Raw genomic sequence first — 25,624 nt, forward strand, 5'->3', positions numbered from 1 at the left:
AGCTGCTGAATACAACAGAGGAAATTATTTTCTTTTTGGAACACAGAGCTCTCTGCTGACATCACAATCACAGTGCTCTCTGCTGACATCTCTGTCCATTTTAGGAACTGTCCAGAGCAGCATATGTTTGCTATGGGGATTTTCTCATACTCTGGACAGTTCTTAAAATGGACAGAGGAAATTCTTTTCATTTTGGAACACAGTGCTCTCTGCTGACACCTCTGTCCATTTTAAGAACTGTCCAGAGAATAACTTCCTCTGTAGTATTCAGCAGCTAATAAGTACTGGAAGGATTATTATTTTGTAATAGAAGTAGCTTACAAAACTGTTTATCTTTCTGGCACCAGTTGATTAAAAAAAATAAAGAAAGAAAGAAAGAAAGTTTTCCACCGGAATACCCCTTAAAAAAAAAAAAAAAAAAAGATTTTCACTGGAGTACCCCTTTAAAGGTCTGGACTCTTATGATAAACATTATCCAAGAAAATCACATAGAAGAAAATATACAGTGGCACTCACCACAATACTGTCTTCATAACATATTTATTGTAAGCCTTCAGTGCTGTACTTCTCGGCATCCAGCCGCAGCGTGTTCAGACGCCACTGGCGTCTGAACACGCTGTGGCTGGATGCCGAGATGTACTGCACTGAAAGCTTACAATAAAAATATTATGAAGACAGTATTGTGGTGAGTGCCACTGTATCTTTTTTATGTGATTGATATTTTAAAAGGAATGTCTGTCCATACAAGCCTTCATTTCAATGTATTTAGCAGTGCCAACCACTAAGACTCTGCTTGTACATCAGCTTTGCTGGATAGAGACTTGCTAGAGACTAGTTTTTTAAAAGGGTAACTCCGCTACCCAGCATCCGGAACATTGAGTTCCGAACACTGTGTGTCGGCTTCTGTGTTCACGCCCGCCCCCTCATGACGTCACGCCCCATCAAGTGACGTCATGTCCAGCTCCCTCAATGCAAGTCTATGGGAGTCCATAGACTTTCATTAAGGGGGCAGGCTGTGACGTCACAAGGGGTCGGGCGTGAACACAGAAGCCTGCACACAGCGTTCGGAACTCAATGTTCTGGACGCTGGGGAGCGGAGTAACCCTTTAAATTCCCACCATTCATTTTTTAGATGGAATGAAATCTTGACTGTTTTCTGGCCATTGGGGTGATACTGCCTTTCCTGAAGAAAAGCTCTAAGGCCGAGTTCAGCCTACGGAATTTCTGCCTGCAATCCCGCTTTGAAATTGCAGGCAGAAATTCTGCTTACTAAAATGTACAGTATAGCGAATGGGTTTTCCGTTTACCAATTCACATTTCGGAATTTTTGAAGCGGAATTTGTGAACGGAAAATCCGCCGTCACATTTCCGCCTGAAGAATGGCATTGCTCATTCTTCAGGCGGACATCCTCTCGGAACACGTTGCAGTCTATTGGGGACTGCAATGTCCGTGAGGTCCTAGCGCCGATGATTCAGTCAGCGCTGGACACACTCGGAATTTCTAGATGGAATTTTTCCATCTGAAGATTCCGTAGTCTGAACCTAGCCGAACACTCTTTTCCCTGTGGCAAGGTGCATCCTCAAAAATTAGCTACTTTCTATCAAATAATAAAAGTGTCCATAATCTCCATATCCACCTGTGCATTAACTTTTGCGCTAGTGTCTTCCATCTCTCCTGCTTCTTTATTGACCTGACATTTAACCCTTTATCATGAATTAGTGACGAAATGTGATTGTTTTCATGAGGCATCATCTTCTTGGCACTTGCAGATTGATGATTTATAACCAAAAAATCCCCAAGAATGGGTTAGGGTCACTTATGACAAATTCAATTGACTATGGACCAAAGCCCAGGGTCCCTAAAACCCTTTTTTATGCCCACCCCTAATATAGCCTTTATTAGGTTTTATTAAAATGTAAATGAGAATACTGTGAAGCACATGTTTAAAATCCCAGCCTTTTTGTGTTATTAATCATATGAGAAGATCATGGATCACTGTAATTCCACTTATTTATATGTGACCGGTCCATTGGGCTGCAGTCCCACTGAGCCTAAACCACGCACTAGGGGTGCGCATAAAATAAGGGTTTTTGTGACAGTATTATGCACAGGATTTCAAGCTATGCTCAGTCAGTTTACATTGAAATCTGCAGCAGAAAATCCTGCGCATCAAACCTGCGCAGAATACTGTACGTGTGAATAGGACCATTAAACTGCAAGGAAGGTCCTACAGCTGAAGTACCAAAGAAGACCATAATAACAGGGACAGGTTTAACCACACGACAGAGACAAGAAATTCAGAAAATCTTAAGATTCTTACAATTTTTGGAGGATAACTGGAGTCCCTCTCTCTGCACCTGTCTCCATTGGGGACAAGAAAACATTGGAGTGGGTGTAAGGAGGGACCTTTTAACCTCCCTGTGTTCTTCTCACTACAGGACAGGAATGGGCAGGACATACCAACTCCAACACAGATTTAGTCCTTGATTGAATTAGAAGCCAAGAACCCGATGCTGCAACAAGGCAACAGTGCTATCTAAGGGGCTGCCCTTTATGGTTGCCCAGATGAAAGTAAAAAAACCTTCAAAATCTGACAGATCTGACAACAATAAACTTTTACTGCAGATTGATTCCAGCTATTGTAAAATCTTTCACCTCTGTTATTAGTGTTTTGTGGTGGAGGAAAACCCAAGAAGTTGTTTCCCGTTGGCAATCCAGAACACAAAACAGATTGTCATGCGCATTTTAAAGGGGGTACTCCACCCCTAGACATCTTATCCCCCATCTAAAGGATAGAGGATAAGATGTCTGATCGTGAGGGTCCCACCGATGGGGACCACTGCGATCTCTCCTGCAGCACCCCCGTATATCGTTCGTCATCAAGCCAAGGAGCAAACATAGCTACGGGCTGCTGATATACAGGAGTGCTGCAGGAGAGATCGCGGAGGTCCCCAGTGGCGGGATCCACGTGATCTCACATCTTATCCCCTATCCTTTGGATAGAGGATAAGATATCTTGGGGCAGAGTACATCTTTAAGGGTCTGAAAAAAAATAAAGCACACAATTCCAGCTGTTGACCAGATAGGAGAGGCTCTTGTCATCTCCCTGAACAACGTAGAGAGGAGTCCCATCTGTGGGGGGGGAATGTGCTGCTCGTTTCCTTTTCACCCCCCCCCCCCCCCCCAGTGTCATCTGGGTAATAAGCGGCAACTTACGAGAAGAGCATACTTGCGACTTCCCGGTGCCAGTAATGGCGCTGGTCCAGGCCATCCTAAAATAGGATCCTATTATCTTAAATCTTATTGTGCAACTCGCACTGATTTCAGACGTTTCTGTCTTGCTAGGGAAAACAAACACGGCCCCAGCAGATGGTTCACATTTACTCCGTTCTTCTGCCTTGGATGTTTATTACCAAAACCATTCAGGAATCTAAATTAAAAGTCCGATCATACCTAGTTATTCCACCCCATCTGCTAAAGGTTTATTTATGTAGTCTATTTGTGTACGTTAAGAACATTACTGGCTCTAAATCTATATGATATAGCAGCTTACGGCCCTTTTAACAAAACCATCTCCAATAAACATCCCTTGACTGGCAATTTTGTTGGATTTTGAAACCACTCAGAATTTTCAATGATTCCCAATACGTACATCATTTAACCGTAGTTGGTCGCTCATTTACATGAAGTAACTGTAGTTAAAGGAACATCCCATAAGCATATATTTTTTTTCTTTTGTGGTCTGTCATTTTTAAGGATCACAAAAGTAAGATGGCTGGAGATCCAAGACAGCATGCAACGATTAGAGGCCCATTTTTGGCTAGTGAATTGGGTGCCCTTGTACTATCATTATATACAGAAAAAGATCAGACCATAAAAACACACTCAATTCCTATGAAGAATGTCTGAAGGTTTTCTCGTTTATAAAAAGTTTGGGGGTCCCAGAGGAATGACCACTACCAATCATAAATAAAAATAAAAAAAACAGGGTCAAACCCCCATTAAGAATGATTTTAATCTCCAGTTCTGAATAATGATGCCTTTGAGCAAACCGGCCATAACTTATTAATACTGTATATACAGTGAACTCTCCCATAGCGGACACCTCCCAATAGGGGACAATTTTTTAATTCCCCAGCAGAGTCTTAGACTTAAAGGGATACTCCGGTGGAAAACTTTTTTTTTTTCTTAAATCAATTGGTGCCAGAAAGTTAAAATTGCTTTACATTAAACAGATTTGTAAATTGCTTTACATTAAACAGATTTGTAAATTACTATTAAAAAAATCTCAATCCTTCCAGCCCTTATTGGCTGCTGAATACTACAAAGGAAATTCTTTTCTTTTTTGGAACACAGTGCTCTCTGCTGACATCACAAGCACAGTGCTCTCTGCTGACATCTCTGTCCATTTTAGGAACTGTCCAGAGCAGCATATGTTTGCTATGGGGATTTTCTCCTACTCTGGACAGTTCTTAAAATGGACAGAGATGTCAGCAGAGAGCACCGTGCTCGTGATGTCAGCAGAGAGCTCTGTAACCTGAAAAGAAAAGAATTTCCTCTGTAGTATTCAGCAGCTAATAAGTACTGGAAGGATTAAGATTTTTAATAGAAGTAATTTACAAATCTGTTTAACTTTCTGGCACCAGTTGATATAAAAAATAAAAATAAAAAAAAGTTTTCCACAGGAGTACCCCTTTAATGTATTTGCACCCTCCGATTAGGGGACACACCCAATAGGGAACAAAACACTCCCATTAGGGGACAAAACACTCCCAATAGGGGACAAAACACTCCCAATAGGGGACAAAACACTCCCAATAGGGGACAAAACATTCCCAATAGGGGACAAAACACTCCCAATAGGGGACAAAACACTCCCAATAGGGGACATACCACTCCCAATAGGGGACATACCACTCCCAATAGGGAACATACCACTCCCAATAGGGAACATACCACTCCCAATAGGGGACAATCAGGCTTATGTGCTTGCCCTACCTTGTACACAGGGCCGCCATCAGGGGGTACAGCCAATACCCCAGTAAGGGGCCCAGACCCCCGCTGCACGCCCCTGCAGAAGCCCCAGCACGTACGCAGAAGACCAATGTCTGGCTCAGGGGGAAATTATGTGGCTCAGGGGGTTAAGGGGGAGATAATTTGGCACAAAGCAAGGGGTATACACAGGGTATAAAGGGGGATGAAATGATCCAGGGGAGGGATAAGAGATGATTAAACGGCATTGGGAGATTGTACTGTTTTATAGGTAATAACACACTGCAGTGAGTACACTACAGTATTCCCACATTTAGAAAGATTTTTGAGCCTTTTTTTCCCAATAGGGGACATATCTCAATACCACACACTTTTATATTCCCCGTCAATATACGCTATGGGGAGATTTTACTGTAACGTGTTTTAGAGCCTTTCATTTTTTTTTTCACTTTTTGTAATGTTGTGGCTTTTTCATACCCTTTACTCAGGACTAGAGATGAGCGAACTTACAGTAAATTCGATTCGTCACGAACTTCTCGGTTCGGCAGTTGATGACTTTTCCAGCATAAATTAGTTCAGCTTCAGGAAAGAGTCTCCTAGGACTGTATCCACCTTTTCCAGCCCACCGGAGCACCTGAAAGCTGAACTAATTTATGCAGGATAAGTCATCAACTGCCGAGCCGAGAAGCTCGTGACGAATCGAATTTACTGTAAGTTCGCTCATCTCTACTCAGGACTTGCGTAAAGCCCCTTTGGCAGAGATCACTATACTTATCCCTAAACTCCCCACCACTTCTCCAGTGTTTCCTGCCAGAAGGGCTATGATCATGGCTCAAGTTCTGCAGGAACACATGGGAACCAAGTTCCTGTACTTTTTTCATAGCAGGAACAACGTTCCCTATGCAGGAGTCCCGCAGGACCAGCCCTTTAGTGGAAATCTTGGATGAGTTCCCCCCCCCCCCTTTTTTTTTTTTTTTCCAGGACTTGACCCCTGGCTATGATAAAGTCTCATACCCAGAGGTCTGTGCAGTTTTCCATACACGCTGCCCTTGGTAGTCCCAATTTCTGTCCAGGAACAGTGTCTAGTGTTGCAACACAGTCCTATTCAAGGGATTCAATGGAGCTACGTAACAAGTCTGTGTATAGGACAAAAAGGCCACTGCAATGCGCTAGCACTGTGCTCCTTCATTCTAGAGAAGTTGTCTCAAACAGTGGCCCTCCAGATGTTGCAAAACTTCAACTCCCAGCATGCCCGGACAGCCATTAAAATCAGAGGATAGCCATGGTGAATAAAATGGTACAAGAAACCGACGCGTTTTGAGCCGACACTGGCTCTTAGTCGTGGCACAAAAAATTACGGGCATATGCCCCTTATATAGTCCTGCTTCCAAAAATCATAGGTTCCGGAACAAGAATGACGTACATGGACCATGTTGGACTTGCCAAAAATGCCAGAAACCATGGACTGGAGGTATTATTACCAGGAGGTGAATGAGTGTTTTAGATGTGTAATACATGGATATGGACCAGAATAAATACAAATCATATAATGAACCAAAATTGCATAATATGTATGGGAACAATATATATGGAGAGTGTGAATATATGTGCATGCACTCTCAACATGCTATATAACATAATTGCAAAATATTCATATATCTGTATGTAGATAAAAACATGTATGCATATATCAATTTAGACACAAAGGGGGAGATTTATCAAAACCTGTGCAGAGGAAGAGTGGTGCAGTTGCCCATAGCAACCAATCAGATTGCTTCTTTCATTTTCCACAGGCCTCTAAAGAGGCCTGTGGAAAATGAAAGAAGCAATCTGATTGGTTGCTATGGGCAACTGCACCACTCTTCCTCTGCACAGGTTTTGATAAATCTCCCCCAAAGTGTATACAGATGTAGGGTATATGGGGGAAATTTATCAAAACCTGTGCAGGGGACAAGTGGTGCAGTTGCCCATAGCAACCAGATTGCTTCTTTCATTTTAAAAGAGGCCTGTGAAAAGTGAAAGAAGCAATCTGATTGGTTGCTATGGGCAACTGGTCAACTTTTCCTCTACACAGGTTTCGATAAATCTCCCCCTATATCTATAAATATCCAACGAACATGTAAAACATGTCTGTATGTGTGTGTGTATATATATATATATATATATATATATATATATATATATATACATATATATGCACATAGTGGATGTAAAAAAAATGTACACAAAAGTATGCTAGAATTTTAGTAGGAAAATAGATTCACAAAGTATGCACATATATGAGCATGACACTGTTCTGGAATGTAATGTAGAATAGGGTACATTATCGAAAGTAACGGAGCCGGCAGAAGGTGTATCAGCACAACGGACACAGCGTGAATGTATCATTACATGTAAATGACTATAAAACAGGACATAGTAATCCTAACACCCTAAAACAAGCAAAGCTGCAAAATACCGGTAGTCTAAGATTAAAAAAAAAAAAAAAAAATGCAACTATAAAATGGGGATAGATCACAGTGTCTTCAGTACCTAGGTTCCAAAAATCAGATGTAAACAATCAACATACCAATTTAAGTACTGCAGAGCCAGGTCGCCCGCAGAAGGTTTTTCTGGTTCCTTCTTCGTTTCCTCAGCGAGTCCCTCTTTTTTGAGCTTCTTTTCCTCCTTCTTCCGTTCTTTCTTCAACTTCCTTTCAAAGACCCTGCGTTCCACGGGGGTTAAGTCCTCAATATCTAAAGGGTCTTCAGATTCTACCTGTTAATAGAATAATTGTTATATATATATATATCAGAAGGCTGGATTGTGAGCCGCTCACCCTGTGCACGCCTACCTCACCACCTGTGCCGCGGACCGGCCGGTACCGCCTCCGGCTGCTCACTTAGTGAAGAAAGAAAAAGGTCCGGCACTAGATTAGTTGCAGGTAAAAACTTCTTATATCTTTATTTGAAGATTCTGCAGTATAAGACTGGAAGTCTGACGCGTTTCGCTATAGAGCTTCATCGTAGAGTCTTAATCCTGAGTCTTAAGCTCTATAGCGAAACGCGTCAGACTTCCAGCCTTGTACTGCAGAATCTTCAAATAAAGATATGAGAAGTTTTTACCTGCAACCAATCTAGTGCAGGACCTTTTTCTTTCTTCACACACACACACACATTTTATATTATATATATATATATATATATATATATATATATATACACACACACACACCTTTTTTTTTGTCAAAGCAATATTTTTTTTTGTTTAAAGGGATACTTTTTTTTATTTTTTAAATCAACTGGTGCCAGGAAGTTAAAACAGATTTGTAAATTAACAGAGGAAAATAGTCCAGCGAAAAGGGATCGTACCAAATAAAATTCTTCTTTTTTGTAGTAAAAGCCAGTATACGGGAACAAACATGGACAATGTGACTCGTTTCAGGTGTCGTTGTGCACGACTAAGGATGCACTACGACACCTGAAACGAGTCACATTGTCCATGTTTGTTCCCGTATACTGGCTTTTACTACAATAAAGAAGAATTTTATTTGGCACGATCCCTTTTCACTGGACTATTTTCCTCTGTTGTTTCTCTGCATTGTATGCCTGCCATAGCACATTGCCGGTGAATAGACAACTGCACGGTGAGCTGGATTTCTTGTCTACCAGATTTGTAAATTACTTCTTAATTAATCTTAATCCTTCCAGTACTTCTTAGCTGCTGAATACTACAGAGGAAATTATTTTCTTTTTGGAACAGAGAGCTCTCTGCTGACATCTCTGTCCATTTTAGGAACTGTCCAGAGCAGCATATGTTTGCTATGGGGATTTTCTCCTACTCTGGACAGTTCTTAAAATGGACAGAGATGCCAGCAGAGAGCACTGTGCTCCAAAAAGAAATTAATTTCCTCTATAGTATTCAGCAGCTAATAAGTACTGGAAGGATTAAGATTTTTTTTTTTTTTATTAAAGTAATTTCCAAATCGGTTTAACTTTCTGGCACCAGTTGATTTAAAAAAATAAATAAATAAATAAAAGTTTTCCACCGAGTACCCCTTTAAAGTAGAGGACTATTCTAAAAACGTACTGAAAAACCTATTCCCTATCTGGAGGATACACATTTTTTTAGTCAGCCTGATGGTTCGATCACTTGTACATTACACAGAAACATTTACTAGTAGCAGTACACTCTTTTTTCTCCTATTACACCCTAACATGATTTAAACATGGACACTTAGGTCTTCAGAAGAGTTCTGACTGCTTTGACAACCGATCGGCACCCTGTGATTGCTTCACAAGTGTTAGGAAGGGGTTAAAAATTATGTTGCTTCCTGTCATCAGCCATTTTAGGCTGGAGAGAAGCGTATATTGCTTTACTTCAGTTGGAGGTCTGAAGTTCAGAAAACTCTCTGTCCCTATAATTTATTTCACATTTAATCAGATCTAAGACACTCCGAATAGATTTATCATTTTAACTGATACAAGAAACTGTGGTCTATAGGCTTCATCTTAAAGGGGTACTCCACTGGTAAACATTATTATTATTTTTTTTTTTAAATCAACTGGTGCCAGAAAGTTAAACAGATTTATAAATTACTTCTATTTAAAAATCTTAATACTTCCAGTACTTATCAGCTTCTGTATGCTACAGAGACAGCTCTTTTCATCTTGAATTTCCTTTCTGTCTGACCACAGTGCTCTCTGCTGACACCTCTGTACATTTTGGGAACTGTCCAGAGTAGGAGCAAATTCCATTAGCAAACCTATCCTGCTCCGGACAGTTCCTAAAATGGACAGAGATGTCAGCAGAGAGCACTGTGGTCAGACAGAAATGAAATTCAAAAAGAAAAGAACTTCCTGTGGAGCATACAGCAGCTGATAAATACTGGAAGGATTAAGATGTTTATATAAAAGTAATTTACAAATCTGTTTAACTTTCTGGCACCAGTTGATTTGTTTTCCAGGGGAGTACCCCTTTAATGCTATGTTAACGTGGGGTACTTTTCTTGGATGGAAAATCTATGGCGGAAGCCAAAGCAGAAATCATAAGGATAAACTCAGGCTATTGTAAAGGACGACTTCTGTCAATGTTGCGGCCGCCCCACAAAATAACTGTATATGGTCAGAAATGGACTCAACATAGTAAATATTAGATTAACTCAATGGATGGATCGGGTGTGGGTGTGCCAATATATACCATGAGTAGGGTCATAGATAGAAACATTGCTGAAGACATAGGATTAAAGGGGTAGTCCAGTGGTGAAAAACTTATCCCCTATCCTAAGGATAGGGGATAAGTTTGAGATCGCGGGGGGTCCGACCGCTGGGGCCCCCTGCGATCTCTCTGTACGGGGCCCCGGCTCTCCGCCGAGATAGCGGGTGTCGACCCCCGCACGAGGCGGCGGCCGACACGCCCCCTCAATACATCTCTATGGCAGAGCCGGAGATTGCCGAAGGCAGCGCTTCGGCTCTGCCATAGAGTTGTATTGAGGGGGCGTGTCGGCCGCCGCCTCGTGCGGAGGTCGACACGCCCCCTTCTCGCGGGCTGTCGGGGCTCCGTACAGGAGATCGCAGGGGGCCCCAGCGGTCGGACCCCCCGCGATCTGCAACTTATCCCCTATCCTTAGGATAGGGGATAAGTTGCTCACCACTGAATCACCACTGGACTACTCCTTTAAGGTTTGAGCTCTTTAAAATTGCTCTTAAAAGTGAAGATTTGATGTATTTCACTTCTAAATCCTTAGTTAATATGTGACTGATTCCTTCCTCTGAGGTAAACATTAGCGCTCCACTCACGAGGGTCATCCCGGGTGCTAACACGGTATTAGTAGGTGTTAGGCTGCTTTATAATAACTCAGAGACAAAAAGGTGTGGATGAGCTTAATTTAAGGAATATTATAATGGGCGTGATGCAAAAAACAGAAACCTGCCGCTGTCATGTCTGAAGGGAATGTGTCACTCAGAATTCTGGGAGGCCTTACTACATTCCTCTGTGAATGACGACAATTGTGAATGGAGGCTTCCTAATTTAGATATATAGCGGGCGTGTGTTTTTAGGTGGTGGCTAGATGTGCTACTGACGTGACGAGGAAACAAATGGGTTTAACATTTATTTTTATTTTTTTTAGATATATCTTTATCCTTCAATATACATATGTACTTTAATGGGGTTCTCCCGTGAAAAAGCTCTTTTTTTTTTTTTAAATAATCTGGGGCCATAAAGTTAAACAGATTTGTAAATTACTTCTATTTAAAAATCTTAATCCTTCCAGTACTTATTAGCTGCTGTATGATCCACAGGAAGTTCTCTTCTTTTTGGAACACAGTACTCTCTGCTGAATCACGAGCACAATGCTCTCTGCTGACATCTCTGTCCATTTTAGGAACTGTCCAGAGCAGCATATGTTTGCTATGGGGATTTTCTCCTACTCTGGACAGTTCCTAAAATGGACAGAGATGTCAGCAGAGAGCACTGTGCTCGTGATGTCAGCAGAGAGCTCTGTGTTCCAAAAAGAAAAGAATTTCCTCTGTAGTATTTAGCAGCTAATAAGTACTGGAAGGATTAAGATTTTTTTAATAGAAGTAATTTACAAATCTGTTTATCTTTCTGGCACCAGTTGATTTAAAAAAATAAATAAAAAAATTAAAAAAAAGGTTTTCCACCAGAGTTCCCCTTTAAATCTAATTACACGATTCTCCAATGCTATAATGGGCTTCTGGATAACCTCCCGACAACAGACATCACGGTGATAGGCACGAAACTAGCCATACAAATTGTAGTCTAGACAATTCTTGTGGGTAACAGGTTCATTCACGTCACTGGCGCAGTCATCAACAACCAATGGTTCCCTAGACATATAATACTAATGCTAGCAGATGGGATCCCATAAGAAGGTTCCATTTGGGAACCAACATGTCTATTCCGTGGTCATAAATTATTGTTTCTGTCTAAAGTTCTCCCATGAGATATACTTATTGTCAAAATCTAATCTTTACAATAGAGCCAAAAAGGTGTAACTTTTAGATTCTAGACCCCAATGCAAAATCTGCAACAGGGTCCCATGTGCCATTTATAATCCTGGTCTCTTATGGGGCAGATATCGGGGTTAAAGGGGTATTTCGGCTTTATACATCTTATCCCCTATCCAGAGGATAGGGGATATGATGTATGATCGCGGGAGTCCTGCTGCTGGGGAGCCCCGCGATCTCTGTGCAGCCCCCGGCATTGCCTCCAGACGGGGATGTGATGTCACGGCCACGCCCCCTAGTAATGTCACTCCCCTCCATTCATGTCTATGGGAGGGGGCGTGACGACTGTCACGCCCCCTCCCATAGACATGAATGGAGGGGGCTGCACCGAGATCACGCGGGTCCCCAGTGGCGGGAGCCCTGCGATCACACATCTTATCCCCTAATCCTTTGGATAGGGGATAAGATATATAAAGCCGGAGTACCCCTTTAGGTAAGGCTATGCATTGCAATTTTACGTTCTTCCCCAGCGGATAACTATGGTTGGTGACCTTCCCTTCTATACCACAGGCTGGGACAATTTTTGGGTTCAAAGATTCATTCTTTGCCATTTGATTCCACGACAAGAGAGCTTCTCCCCAAATCGCGCGAGGCACATCAATGTAAGACAGCTGTGCAAAAGAGACATGGTGGATTCATTGCATTAAAGATGCAGTAAATCGTCACTAGATAGACCGCAATTGCATGCGATACTTATTTCTATATGTTTCTTTGGATGCAACAGTCCTTTTCCCCATACCATGACATGCATGGAGGTGGCCTGGGGGTCTTAAGTATAAACATCTCTTGGCTTGTCAGTATAATAACATGGATGTATACACACGGGCTCCCCAGGGTAATCTTATATAGCAGTTTGGGGAGGCACTGTACAGCTGTTACAGTTTAAGTATCATATACGCCCAAAGAACTGTGTTTTGTTTAGATTTTTTTCGCAGCTTAGACCACAATGATTAATGACATGTTACTTCATTAGGGCCCCGTCCTCAGTGTTTAATATAAGAACACCGCTAAGATTTCACTGAAGTCAAGGAAGGGGGGCAAATAAGAAAACATTAGCGCAGGAGTCTTTTGAAGTAATGCGGACAACTGCGGTTCCAGCAGATGTAATGTAAACACCAGCACTCGGGGGAGTGTAGAAGGGGGCGCGAGGAAATGACTCTGCCATGACTTACAGGTAAACATCACACTCAGACACAATTACATCAAGAAAAGTGAAATCTGCTAAGTGAAGGAATTTCGGTGTCTAAAAGGATATGCAAAGTGACATTTCTGGCGCCCCACTGGCTTCAGCTGAGCTGCGATACCACCAACAGCCAATGTAACCACAGAACAATGCCACCATGTTTTTTTTTTTTTATTCAATACACCCCTCCTCTAAGAACTGAAACGGTTCCTTTAAGAACTGAAACTGTTCAAAAAGGTCATTACATGGTGAGTCTCTCAACTCTCTATGCCCAGCAAAGGTCATACCCCTGGTCGCTGAATGAGGGCTCACTTTTTGTGCCGTGATCTGCAGTTTTTATCGGTACCACTTTTGCCTATATGGGACTTTTTGTTCGTTTTTTATGAATTTTTTTTGGAATGTTATGTGAAAACAAAGCAATAATTTCAGTGTGTGTTTTTTTTTTAACGTTTACGCCGTTCACCGCACGGGATTATTATAAAACATATTTTGATCATTTGGACATTTACGCATGGCGCAATACCAAATATGTTTAATAATTTTTTTTTTCTAAACATTTTGAGGTAAAAATGGAAATTCTTATTGGGGGATGGGCTTTTTCACTTAATTTTTATTTTTATTATTTTTTACACTTTTTATGACTTTTTTTTGCAACCTTTGGATTGCTGATAATGATCAGTGTTATGCATGGGCATATCACTGATAAGTATTATCGACTATATACTTCTCCGGTCTGCTGGACAGATGGAGGCAGGTGTGGGGACCTCCGTCTGCCATCTTGGATGATCGGATGCCCGAGGCAGTGCCGCATTGCTGCAGATGCCGTGATCAGTATTGCGGATATCAGCGCAATTGCTAATGTCTGGCATTACTGGCGGGTCCCTGGCTGCTGATAGCAGCTGGGACCTGCTTTGCATGATGCAAGCACCGCTCCAGTCATGTATGGGACGTAAATGTATGTCCTGGTGCGTTAAGTACCAGGGCAACAGGACGTACATTTACGTCCTGTGTCGTTAAGTGGTTAAGAAGGCATCAAACAGCTATTGTGTCCTATTGTGAAAAAAATAAATCTAGTGCCTATTACCGGTACTTAAAATATTATATGTTTCAAAGAAGGCATCCAGGCTCTTCTTAAACTTGGTCAATTGCCACTAGTTTAACAGTATTGTAGAGGTGCCCATACATCTTATACAAAAGTCAGAACTCCCCAAACCCTTTGTGACTAAGGCAGTGATTCTCAACCTTGGTGTTCCGTTAAGAACTTCTGGGGGTTTTGCGGGTTCCAGCAGGCAAATTTTTTATTTTATTTTTTAAAGTCTCCTGCCCCGGCCTGCACGTCACGGAGGCACAGGGGGGAAGGGAACACTGCGTGCGCATTGCATGTACGTGTGCACACAGCATCCCTCTCCCCCCTGCGGCGCCGTGAGTGAGTCACAGGCACACAGGCCGGCCTGCCTGATGTTACTCGGGCCCCCCGCAGAAGGACGGCTCGGCTCAGCTTAGTTAAGGTAGTGCACCCTTTCCCCTCTATCAGACCCCCTTTGTCACTCCTCTGTTACCTCCTTTCACCCACTTTCCTGTTATCCATGTCCACCTTGTCCGCCCCTGTCACCCATGTTCACACCCCTCTGACCACCCCCCCAATCTACTCCCCCTATCGCCAATGTCCAAATCCCCCTATTCACCCCTCTTTAATCCCTACACCCCCGTCACCCATGTACACTCTTCTACACCCGTCACACATGTACACCCGTCACCCCCAACACCCCTCTGTCACCCATGTACATGGCGCTACACCACCTCTGTCACCCATGTACACTCCTCTACACCCCCAACACCCCTCTGTCACCCATGTACACTCCTCTACACCCCCCAACACCCCTCTGTCACCCATGTACACTCCTCTACACCCCAAAACACCCCTCAGTCACTCATGTACACTGAAGATAACGCGAGTGGCACGGCACTGCTCTCACTGGTGGACTCGATGTGGTATAGGTGGATGAATGTGAAATGAGGGTGGTGGTGCTCTGGTCAAAACTGAGGCACAGTTGATATAATGGAATGAAGACCAAAGATCAGACCGGCAGACTCACCACGATTCTCTTCTTCTTTATTTGCATCAGCAATGCATAGACAAATACTCACAAACTTGGGGGGTCAGGACGTGTAGTGGGGGGACAAGCTGGCAACAGACTCCGTTTCGCACGGGTCCGTGCGAAACGGAGTCTGTTGCCAGTTTGTCCCCCCACTGCACGTCCTGACCCCCCAAGTTTGTGAGTATTTGTCTATGCATTGCTGACGCAAAAAAAGAAGAAAAGAATCGTGGTGAGTCTGCCGGTCTGATCTTTTGTCTTCATTCCATTACACCCATGTACACTCCTCTACACCCCCCCCCCCCCCCCCAACACCCCTCTGTCACCCATGTACACTCCTCTACACCCCCCCAACACCCCTCTGTCACCCATGTACACTTCTCTACACACCTGTCACCCATGTAGACCTTTCTGCATCCCTCTGTTACCCCTTTACACCTATACTCCCCTGTATTCCTCCTCATTTCTAAAAGGGGAATCTGGAGGGTGATGATGGTAAAGTATGGATCCTAATAGGTTTGTTTTGCAGGTTTAACAGTAAAGTATTGTGGCTGGAAAAAATTGTAGGCGCGGACCAGATGGAGAAGAGAAGAAACAACGCTGATTTTAGAAGATGTCCCGCGAGAGTTGCTGTATAAAGCAGCACTGTAGTCTATATACCCACAGATAAATTGATGTTGTACATTGCAACTTCGGTACAGGGTTCCCCGAGCCGAAAACACTGGTCTAAGGTGAAGGATGGCATGTCGAGAAGGGTCAGGTGTGTTTTTTTTTTTTTTTTTAACCAAAACCTACTGTTCTGGGAGGGATAAGCAGTTATCAGAGAAGTTTTGCTGTGGCTTATCTCTCCCCATAGGCATTACTTGAACAGTTAGCCAAATATAACAACTATTGGTTTCTGTAGATCCAGTGTCTCGGGTTACCCTGCTCCAATCAGATTATAGCATCCAAACTCAATAGTCAAGATTAGTAATGCCCCAGAAAAAGGTCAATGGTGCTCCTAATGCTCTTATTCCTAAAAGCAAATATGTTTCGAAAATATTCTTTATTAGGTTTATAAAGGCAAAACTAGAGAAAAACATTTAAATAATGATTGGATCAACTTTTTAGCTGTGCTGTTTTTTGAGGAAGACCTTAAAACTTGATATAACTAAAAGCATACTACGGGTCACCAACATTTCTAGATAGAAAAGTATTGGATAGAGGTCTGTACCGGGCAGTGAACTGTGAATTTTATCTTCTGACCATGTAGTCGTTGGATGAGTAAGGAGATACAATACTTGGAATTTGCCAGAGACAAAATGATGACTGTCAACATTTTCTTTTTTTGTAAAGGGGTGTAGCTAGTCTGTTACAACAGATATATCAGGGCACTGTCCGACTTATGGTGAGCAAGGACATACTGTACTGTAACTTATTCTTTGCAAGAACAATGTTTTGTGATCTCATATTTCGTAATATGCTAAAACAAAAACATCAAGTGTTAAAATTGGCTCCATTGTGCAGTATAATAAGCAGTAACAACTGGTCCAAGATCCTAACAGGTTGGATTAGGCCCATGGGCGCCAAAATGAAAAACCTAGATCTATATCCAGAAAATCCCAACACCATATGTCAAGGCTAAACTCTCTATAGAGAAATGGTTACACACCATGTGAAAGGGTAAGACAATTAATGATATTCTGGAGATTGTCCCAGATCTTTTTGGAATGCATCCATTGTCTCTGAATATGTTCCAATCTTTTTATTATTCCAAACTATAAGGAATCACTTTTATAAGGCTGTTTACATTATTAAGAAAAGGGGGAAAATTTATATTTTCTCAAGATACATCTCAATGGTAAAACCATTATATTGATGCAGGGACAAAAACACAATGTGCTCCGTCTGACCTTTCTCTCACTCTGTTTATTGGCAGTGAATTGTCCTTAGCTATTAGCAACAAGACATTTCAGCACCATGTAAAGCTATGACGTTCTGTGGCTCCTTCTCCGACAGATGGTTTTTCCTTTTTTTTTTTTAGAACAAGGCTTTATAAGGTTTTTAATAAATGATGACGCATTAGACTAGTCCCAATACAAGAGGGATGGATGGAGTCCAGTGCTTGGGACTTTATCAGTTAGTCAAAAACACTTCTCTATCAGAAAACGGCTACGGGTATTGGATTTCAGGCCTTCAACATATCTTATGTCAGAAGTGTTAATAAGGTGACTGCACCGTCCAGCACTCAGTTGTCTCGACTCAAGGGAGATTGAAAGTATGAGACGTTTGACGTTCCCAGCCCCTCAGAACAAGAACGGACTGTTAATGTATTCAGCATCACATCCTACGAAAAGTATTGATAAATGGAGTTTGGCAGCAGTTTGAGGTCTCATAGCTTTACAAGACAAGCAAGGTTCCCCCAGGAGCCTCCAAATGGTTTGCTAGCGGTGCGTAACCAGTTTAGTTGTTACCAGCATCACGGACCACGATTAAAATAAAAATTTATTATGACAACACGTTTCGAGAAGGCTCCGCTTATCTTCCTCAGGTCTATATCTTATTAACACTTCTGACAAAATCTACTGTGGGAACATGGTCTAAGGGTTGTAGGTCATTGGCTACAAAGAAGACATATGTATGGTAGATGGAGATAAGACAAAACCATAAATATATGATGGCACAGCACAGGAAGAGCTCCGAAGACTAGCACTTGAGTTCTGAATTCAGCTCTACAAGAAGCAGGTAGCTAGTGTATTAGGGTGTTTCACTTTGTAAGGCAAAAAAGAAAATTTAACATTTTTGCTGACTTTGCTTACGCCCCAAGTCTCAGAGATGTAAAAGATATATATATGCCACATTTCAAGAAGATTGGATAATATTTAGAGGTTGCACACTTTGATCAGTTTAGTAAAAGTAGGCAACAAATATGATTTTTCAATATTAATTACTTTTATTGGGAAAACTAGAAATCACAAACTTAAAATGATATTAAAACTTGAGTCCTTGGAGCTGATCTTCATTGGCTGGAGAGGGTGGCATTGGCAACCCCCCCCCCCCCCCCACAAATCGAATCTTTCCTTGCCTTTGATCTGCTCAGGCTTGGCGCAGGAGGGCGAGTCCCTGACCCCGCTGTTCTTACTCTCCTGGGAAAAGGAGTTGGGAGTATCCTTGATGAAGGAGGAGCATAGGGAGGTTCTGAGGCATTCTCATGGCTTCTCTAGGTGTGTTAAACTGCTAGAGGGTCACGACAAACTCCTTATCAGATGGTACCGCACCCCTGATTTATTGTACCACAGGGGCCTGGCTGCTAGCAACGAGTGCTGGAGGTGCGGAACCGCTAGGGGCACCTTTCTACATATCTGGTGGTCGTGCTCAGGTATAGTGTCGTTTTGGGAAGATGGCAGGCTTATCTCCACCATTGTGGGGAAACAACTTAAGCTGACACCTACATTAGTACTTCTAGGGCTCTCTAATGCTGATTGTAACCTTCACAGAAAATCGTTGGTGGCCCATCTGCTCTCTGTAGCGAAGGCCTTGATACCTCTACACTGGCTGCAGGTGCCGTCACCTACAGTAGCCCAATGGCATCAAAAGGTTCGTGATTAGTGCAGAATGGAGAAGTTGGCAAGCTGGAGCACGGGTACCCATGGTAAACTTCCGAGTATTTGGTCACCGTGGTTGAGATACTCTGAGACCCAACTTCGCAACCAAGCCGTTTCCTTATCTCTCTCCCCTACCCCCCCCCCCTGTGATCCCACAACCATGTTCCCCAGCTGTGTGTTGACCCACACTTTTTACATTTTTCCAGTTTTTTCCTGCCTTCCATAGCTCATATTTCTTGGACTGGACCTTCCCCATCCTTTCACCCTGCCCCCCCCCCTCTCTTTCTATCCTCCCCTCCTCGCCCCCCCCCCCCCTTCCTTCTATTTTCCCCTCCTTTCTTCTTCTTCTTCTTCTCGTTCACTGCTCCTCTCCCCTTCTTGATGTCTTTCCTTTCCTTTTCAGGTCTTCGAACCTTCCTTTTGTTTAATATCGCTCCCCACCCCTTCCATTTAGCTTGTCCTTTTGTTGTCTTCTATCATCTCTATGTTTCATACTCACCTGATCCCATTTCTTCTCTTGTCCCTGCCTTCCTGACTGCTTCTTCCTTCTTGTTGAATTAGTCTTTGATTTAATTGTTGGTAGACTGCTGAGCTTCCGATTCATGGGAATGTACTCCCACTTCAGGGTCGCCTACTAACAAGGACACAGTGGATATATCAAATTCCAATGCAGTCTAATTCATTGCTGTTTGTTTACGGCACATTTTATGGAGTCTGAAGCTCTATGTGAGTTAGGAGTCCTGCGAGACTCTCTTTTGTGTTTCTATTGTTTGTTATGAAAATCTTTTGAAAATAAAGAATGGATAAAAAAAAAATATTAAAACTCGACACTAAGATTAATAGGTAGTATGATAGACAAAACATGTGTTATTTTAATCAACTTTGAACTATGCAATCCCTTCTTTTGTTTGCTTGGTGACGACTTTTCTGTGATGCTCGACTACCCTCAACAAGAATTTTTTTTTGTTGTTCATCCCTGAATGATTCGTTAAACTTTTTTTTATCAGAGCAATTCCTCTTTCTGCGGTATCATTGACCACCTTAAGAGCGTTCACATGGCTGTTCTCAATCCCAAGTAGACGTGAGTGTCTGATCAAGAGGTTTTAATCTAGGACTTCAAAGTAATTTTTGTTGTTGCTGGAAGCAAAAACGCGGCCTCTTCGTCACTAGGTGCTGCTGATGATGGAGATGAGTCTTCCAGTATAACTGTCTTATTGATTTCAGTGATAGCTATTTAATGTTTATTCTTCTATGAATCATTTCTTCCTTTGTACACTTCTTTTGTACCTTCTCTACTCCACTCATTGATGAACTCATACAATCTTCTTGTCATATGCTAGTCATGTCCATCAAATTTTGCCGGGAAATGTCAAATAAATCGACAAGTTCATCTTTCCAAATCTGCCGTTTCACATTTGCTTTATCTGTGTTTCTCGATTTCTCTTTACCCAGATTTTGGTATTCTTTGTACAGCTTCTGTATACCAGCGCGGATATTCTCCTCCATCCTAACAGGGATATTTGCTTTCCTCCACACTTCCTGTAGTTTAGTACTGCTAGATTTAGCAGCATCCAAAAGTGTTCTTTTCATTTCCTTGTGATGGTAAATAAAAACTAAAAGTAATTGTTCCTTTGAAGGGAGCCGAGCTCTTAAAAACTCACCACTAGGCACCTTTTCTAGCAGCCAAATTCCTCTTTTGGTTCCCATTGGTTTGGTTGTAAGAAATACATGAGAAGCTTTTTAGTACAAAGCACTTAAATATTAGAAATTTTACTAGTTTGAGATAAAAGTGATCAATGTGTGCAACCCCTAAATATTATCCAATCTTCTTGAAATTTGGCATATATATATATATATTTTACATCACTGAGACTCGGGGCGTAAGCAAAGTCATATGAAAAATGAAACACCCTACAGTGTATGACAGACAGGGGTTTGTTCTCGCAATTATTCTTTGGATAATCCACCCTTTTTAACATGAACACCAGCAGAAGCCACAGCCTCTGTTTGGTAGGCCCACTGCCATCTGGGTAAACATACTCCATGCTTGTCAAGGGTGGTCTAGACTGGGGTCCCATTGTGACTCTAGGGCTAAAGGTCCCACATACATTTGAAGACTGCCTTGCTTAAAGTGGTTGTGCCATCTAGAAAAAGTTATTTTCTAACCACAGGAGGGGCCCAGCAGATCACAAGGGTCCCAGCTTTCAGCCCCTCACCCCCCCCCCCCCCCCCCCAATGATCTCAGGAAAAGAGCAGTATCATTTCTTTACACAAAAGTGAACGATAAGTCAAAATATTCAGACATTTCCACATCAATGTATACACCACAAAGAGGCAAAACCTAGGTTAATATACCTTTAATTACAGTATTTGAGGTGGGATGTACCAAATAAGCAGCAGGTGGTTCTGATCTCCTGTTTAGTACATGGGCAGAGTTAATGACTTTAATGACTATCTATCCTATTTATATACTCTAGATTGGCACGCACACAAGTTTGCTTAACAGTGCCCTGTGGGCATGATCTTCATCGCTAGTTGACTGCGATCCTCTTCAGAACATCAGTCATCGCCAGTGAGCAAAACATTACATTTTGGACATATTACTAAAGTCAGCTGTCCTCCATATGCCTCGGAAAATAAAATCACTGCGAGATTCCAATGTCATATTTATAGGAACACTTCCAAAACTCCACACCCACCTTGTTACGCGTAAATCTATAAATAGGGCCTCTTGCAATGGTAAATTATAGGAGTATGGAAATAAACAGGATAAGGATAGAGCGCATTACAGAACATGACACAACAATCTGCCAGGCAGGGAGGTGATAACGCTGCACGCAGCCATTCATTTCTGCCAGGCGGCTGATAATAACAGGCTGGAGATGAAGAGCTGGCGCTCTGTAATTAGCCAAAATGTCAGCGCCAGCCTTCAAGATCTGTAGAGTCCATCAGCCCAGGAGATGGAGGGCGAGAGGGTAGTCAGGTGGCACCGCACTCTAAGGGGGAGGAGAAGACAAAGTCTATAATTATTATTATTACGCCTGGATTTGCAGTGTCTTTTGTGTCCAGGATTTCAGAACCATCTCTCGCTTTCAAAACATGGTGTGTAGGAATGTAAAATGTGCTGACTGAAGTGGTTTGTGGTCGAAGAGCAGCTCTGCTCCCCTAATCGCATAAAGGGACTTCAAAACAGTCACTCTGCATGGGCCCCTGCCAGCATAAACAGTCTTGTTGTATGCATAACATGAGCACTGTTCCATCTCCTCAACATCAAACGCTGCACCCCACCAGAAAGCTGCAGAAATAACACTGATAATGCCCCCACACAGCACTAAGCCCACGCCACGTAATACGCCTAATATGACAGCGACAGGCAAACACAGAAAATTTGAGTTCATGTCGGATCCTTTTTTAAGACCCTTCAGGGCAGCGCTGGGTGGTCTCAAGCAAGCTGTGTTGTTGTGGATTAACCAATCTTCTCCTTGGCACAAACATGTTGGGCCGGCTGCACTGAATCGGTTAATGCAGTCACAACTCATTTTCGCGATATGGCAGCCGGACCAGGCGGGAGAATTTAAAATCCAGTTGCACCCTAATGGAGGCCTAATGCTGGCTGAACACAACAGTGATTGTTGCAAAAATGTGGGACCAGCATTCGGGGACCCTGCAGGTGGTTAGCGCAGTTACCTTGCAGCAATGGGGTTCAGGTTTAAAGGGGTATTCCACTGGCCAGCGTTTGGAACTAACGACCATCATGCCCCCTCCCATAGACTTGCATTGAGGGGGCATGGCCGTGACGTCATGAAGGGCGTGTCCGACTCCCGCAGCGCAAAAACAGCGTTCGGAACATTTAGTTCTGGCTAGTGGAGTATCCCTTTTAATGTCAACAGAGAACAATATCTGCAATATATATAGTAACATGCCATCACTCTCTGAGATGGGAGTTCCTGTTAAGTGTTCATATATCGGTGGTGCACAACGGTGGACGTATATACCATGTGCGGCCTATTACGTTGCACAGTGGCCCAGAACAGCATTTTTAAAACAGTGATTTGTTTTCTCTTGCCCCCTATTTATGTTTATTCTCACTACCATCAACCAAATACAGTAAAAACCTCTTTTTTTCTTAAAACCTTTTTATCCATAATAGATTTGTTGTGATGAGTACGTTATGACCAGTGGTGGTTCACTTTGAGAAGACCACACCCTTAGAAGACCAATTATCAATACAATTTCGGATGGTCTTCTCAAAGAGATTCCAACTACACCAGGCGACGAGGACCGATATAGTTGATATCTTATTTGCCATAGACAGTCAGGGATGTTATCATTCAAACAGAGGTAGAAGGGGGCGGCACTGGATAGTCGCCGTGCGCGTGGATAATAGCAAATCCAATTGTAGAGAAAACTCCCGGTACCGGCTTCTTTTTTCAAATGCTTTATTGTGCATATAACTCATAACGCAAGACGCGTTTCGGCTGCTTAGCCTTTTTCAATTGAAAAAGGCTAAGCAGCCGAAACGCGTCTTGCGTTATATGAGTTATATGCACAATAAAGCATTTGAAAAAAGAAGCCGGTACCGGGAGTTTTCTCTACGATAGGGATGTTATCATTAATCCCCTGCCCTCTTTGGTGATTTTTCATTTTTGCACTTGTTTTTTCCTCACCTTCTAAAATTAATAACACTTTCAATTTTCCACCTAAAAATCCATATGAGAGCTTGTTCTTTATCAATAGGGGCATAGATGCCCACGACAAGGAAGTAATTTTACCGCTGGACAAATCACTAGTCAGACCACACATAGAATACTGTGTACAGTACTGGTCAGACCACACATGGAATACTGTGTACAGTACTGGTCAGACCACACATGGAATACTGTGTACAGTACTGGTCAGACCACACATAGAATACTGTGTACAGTACTGGTCAGACCACACATGGAATACTGTGTACAGTACTGGTCAGACCACACATAGAATACTGTGTACAGTACTGGTCAGACCACACATGGAATACTGTGTACAGTACTGGTCAGACCACACATGGAATACTGTGTACAGTACTGGGCACCAGTGTACAAGAAAGATATAGTGGAGCTGGAGAGGGTTCAACGACGGGCAACCAGGGTAATACGGGGAATGGGAGGACTACAGTACCCAGAAAGATTATCAGAATTAGGGTTATCTAGTTTAGAAAAAAGAAGGCTTAGTAACTCTGTATAAATATATCGGGGGGCAGTACAGAGATCTCAGAAATCACAGAAGAATTGTGAGAAAACCGTCACACACATTTAAAGACACTATACAGTGGTCCCTCAAGATACAATATTAATTGGTTCCGGGACGACCATTGTATGTTGAAACCATTGTATGTTGAGACCAGAACTCTATGGAAACCTGGTAATTGGTTCTGAAGTCACCAAAATGTCATCCAAAAATAGGAAAAAGTGAGAATGAAAGAAAAATAAGTAGATAATTAATATAGATAAAGCAAATCCTTACATATAAAAGTAATAAAGATCTGCTGGGAGCTGTAATCACTGTCTATTTCAGTGTTTTCCAAGCAGGAGCCTTCAGCTGTTGCAAAACTACAACTACCAGCATGCCCGGACAGCCTTTGACTGTCCGGGCATGCTGGGAGTTGTAGTTTTGCAACAGCTGGGGGCACCCTGCTTGGGAAACACTGGTCTATGTAGAGGACAGGAGCTTCTTCAGGGTCCTGTACAGTACACACAGTGTCCTAAAAAAGTAATGGAGTCGCCCTCACCTGGTGTCCAAAGGAGCAGCTAACCCTGGTACAGGTAAAGTGTACAGAACATGTAATACCACCCTGTACTGTAGGGGGCGCTACCAGATATCAGTCAGTGCATACGCTTCAGTAATACAGGTGTTTTACCAGTAAATTGCCCATCCTGATTGGTCAGTTCATCCGGCCATTGACACGTTTCGCAGATCTGGACTGTCAGTACATTTTATGTTGAGTCTGGTTTCAACTTACAATGGTCCAGAAAAAGACCATTGTATGTTGAAACTATTGTATGTTGAGGCCATTGTAAATTGAGGGATTACTGTATTATGAACTACACTAACTTTACAGCCCCTGTAGAATAGTCAAAAAAAAATTCTGGAATACCCCTTTAATCCCTTCACTACCCCAGCCCATCAGGTATGTTCTTATTTATCTCTTATTTCCCCTAGACCACCAGGGAATCTATCAATAAAGGGATTTCCAGGCAAAAATGACTCCTGGCCTGTCCTTAGCTGTTCAGCTGGCTCTGTCCTGAGCTCCCATAGACTTACACAACCTGTATACTATTTTAAATACAGTAACTAAAAAAACAAAACAGACCCTTATTTCTACTCTTGGGTAACCCCTTGAATAGAATCTCTAGAGCATTGTTTGCCAACCAGGGTGCCACCAGCTGCTGGAAAACTACAACTCCCAGCATGCCCAGTCAGGATGTGGCTGTCTGAGCATGCTGGGAGTTGTAGTTTCCTAACAGCTGGAGGCACCCTGGTTGGGAAACACTGCTCTAGACACACAACACTGATACTTCTACCATGCCTATTGATCTATCCAGAAATATCTTTGGCCATTACATAATTTGCATACATGGAATTTAGCAAATGGCGCAGTGTTTAGATTAAAGGGGTATTCCAGGAAAACATATTTTTTTTACATACCAGCTGGCTCCGCAAAGTTAAACAGATTTCTAAATGACTTCTATTAAAAAATCTTAATCCTTCCAGTATTT

General features: G+C 42.5%; 1 protein-coding gene across 1 annotated transcript in view; it reads right to left on the reverse strand.

Moving 5' to 3' along the window:
• Positions 1-25,624, reverse strand: part of C8H7orf50 (chromosome 8 C7orf50 homolog) — a 273,243-nt gene that overhangs the window by 31,709 nt on the left and 215,910 nt on the right. The window contains exon 4 of the mRNA XM_056536534.1: positions 7,563-7,750. Coding sequence (XP_056392509.1) covers positions 7,563-7,750 — 188 coding nt within the window. The remainder of the gene's footprint in view (positions 1-7,562; positions 7,751-25,624) is intronic.

This window comes from Hyla sarda, chromosome 8 (genome assembly GCF_029499605.1).
Source record: "Hyla sarda isolate aHylSar1 chromosome 8, aHylSar1.hap1, whole genome shotgun sequence".
NCBI lineage: Eukaryota > Metazoa > Chordata > Amphibia > Anura > Hylidae > Hyla > Hyla sarda.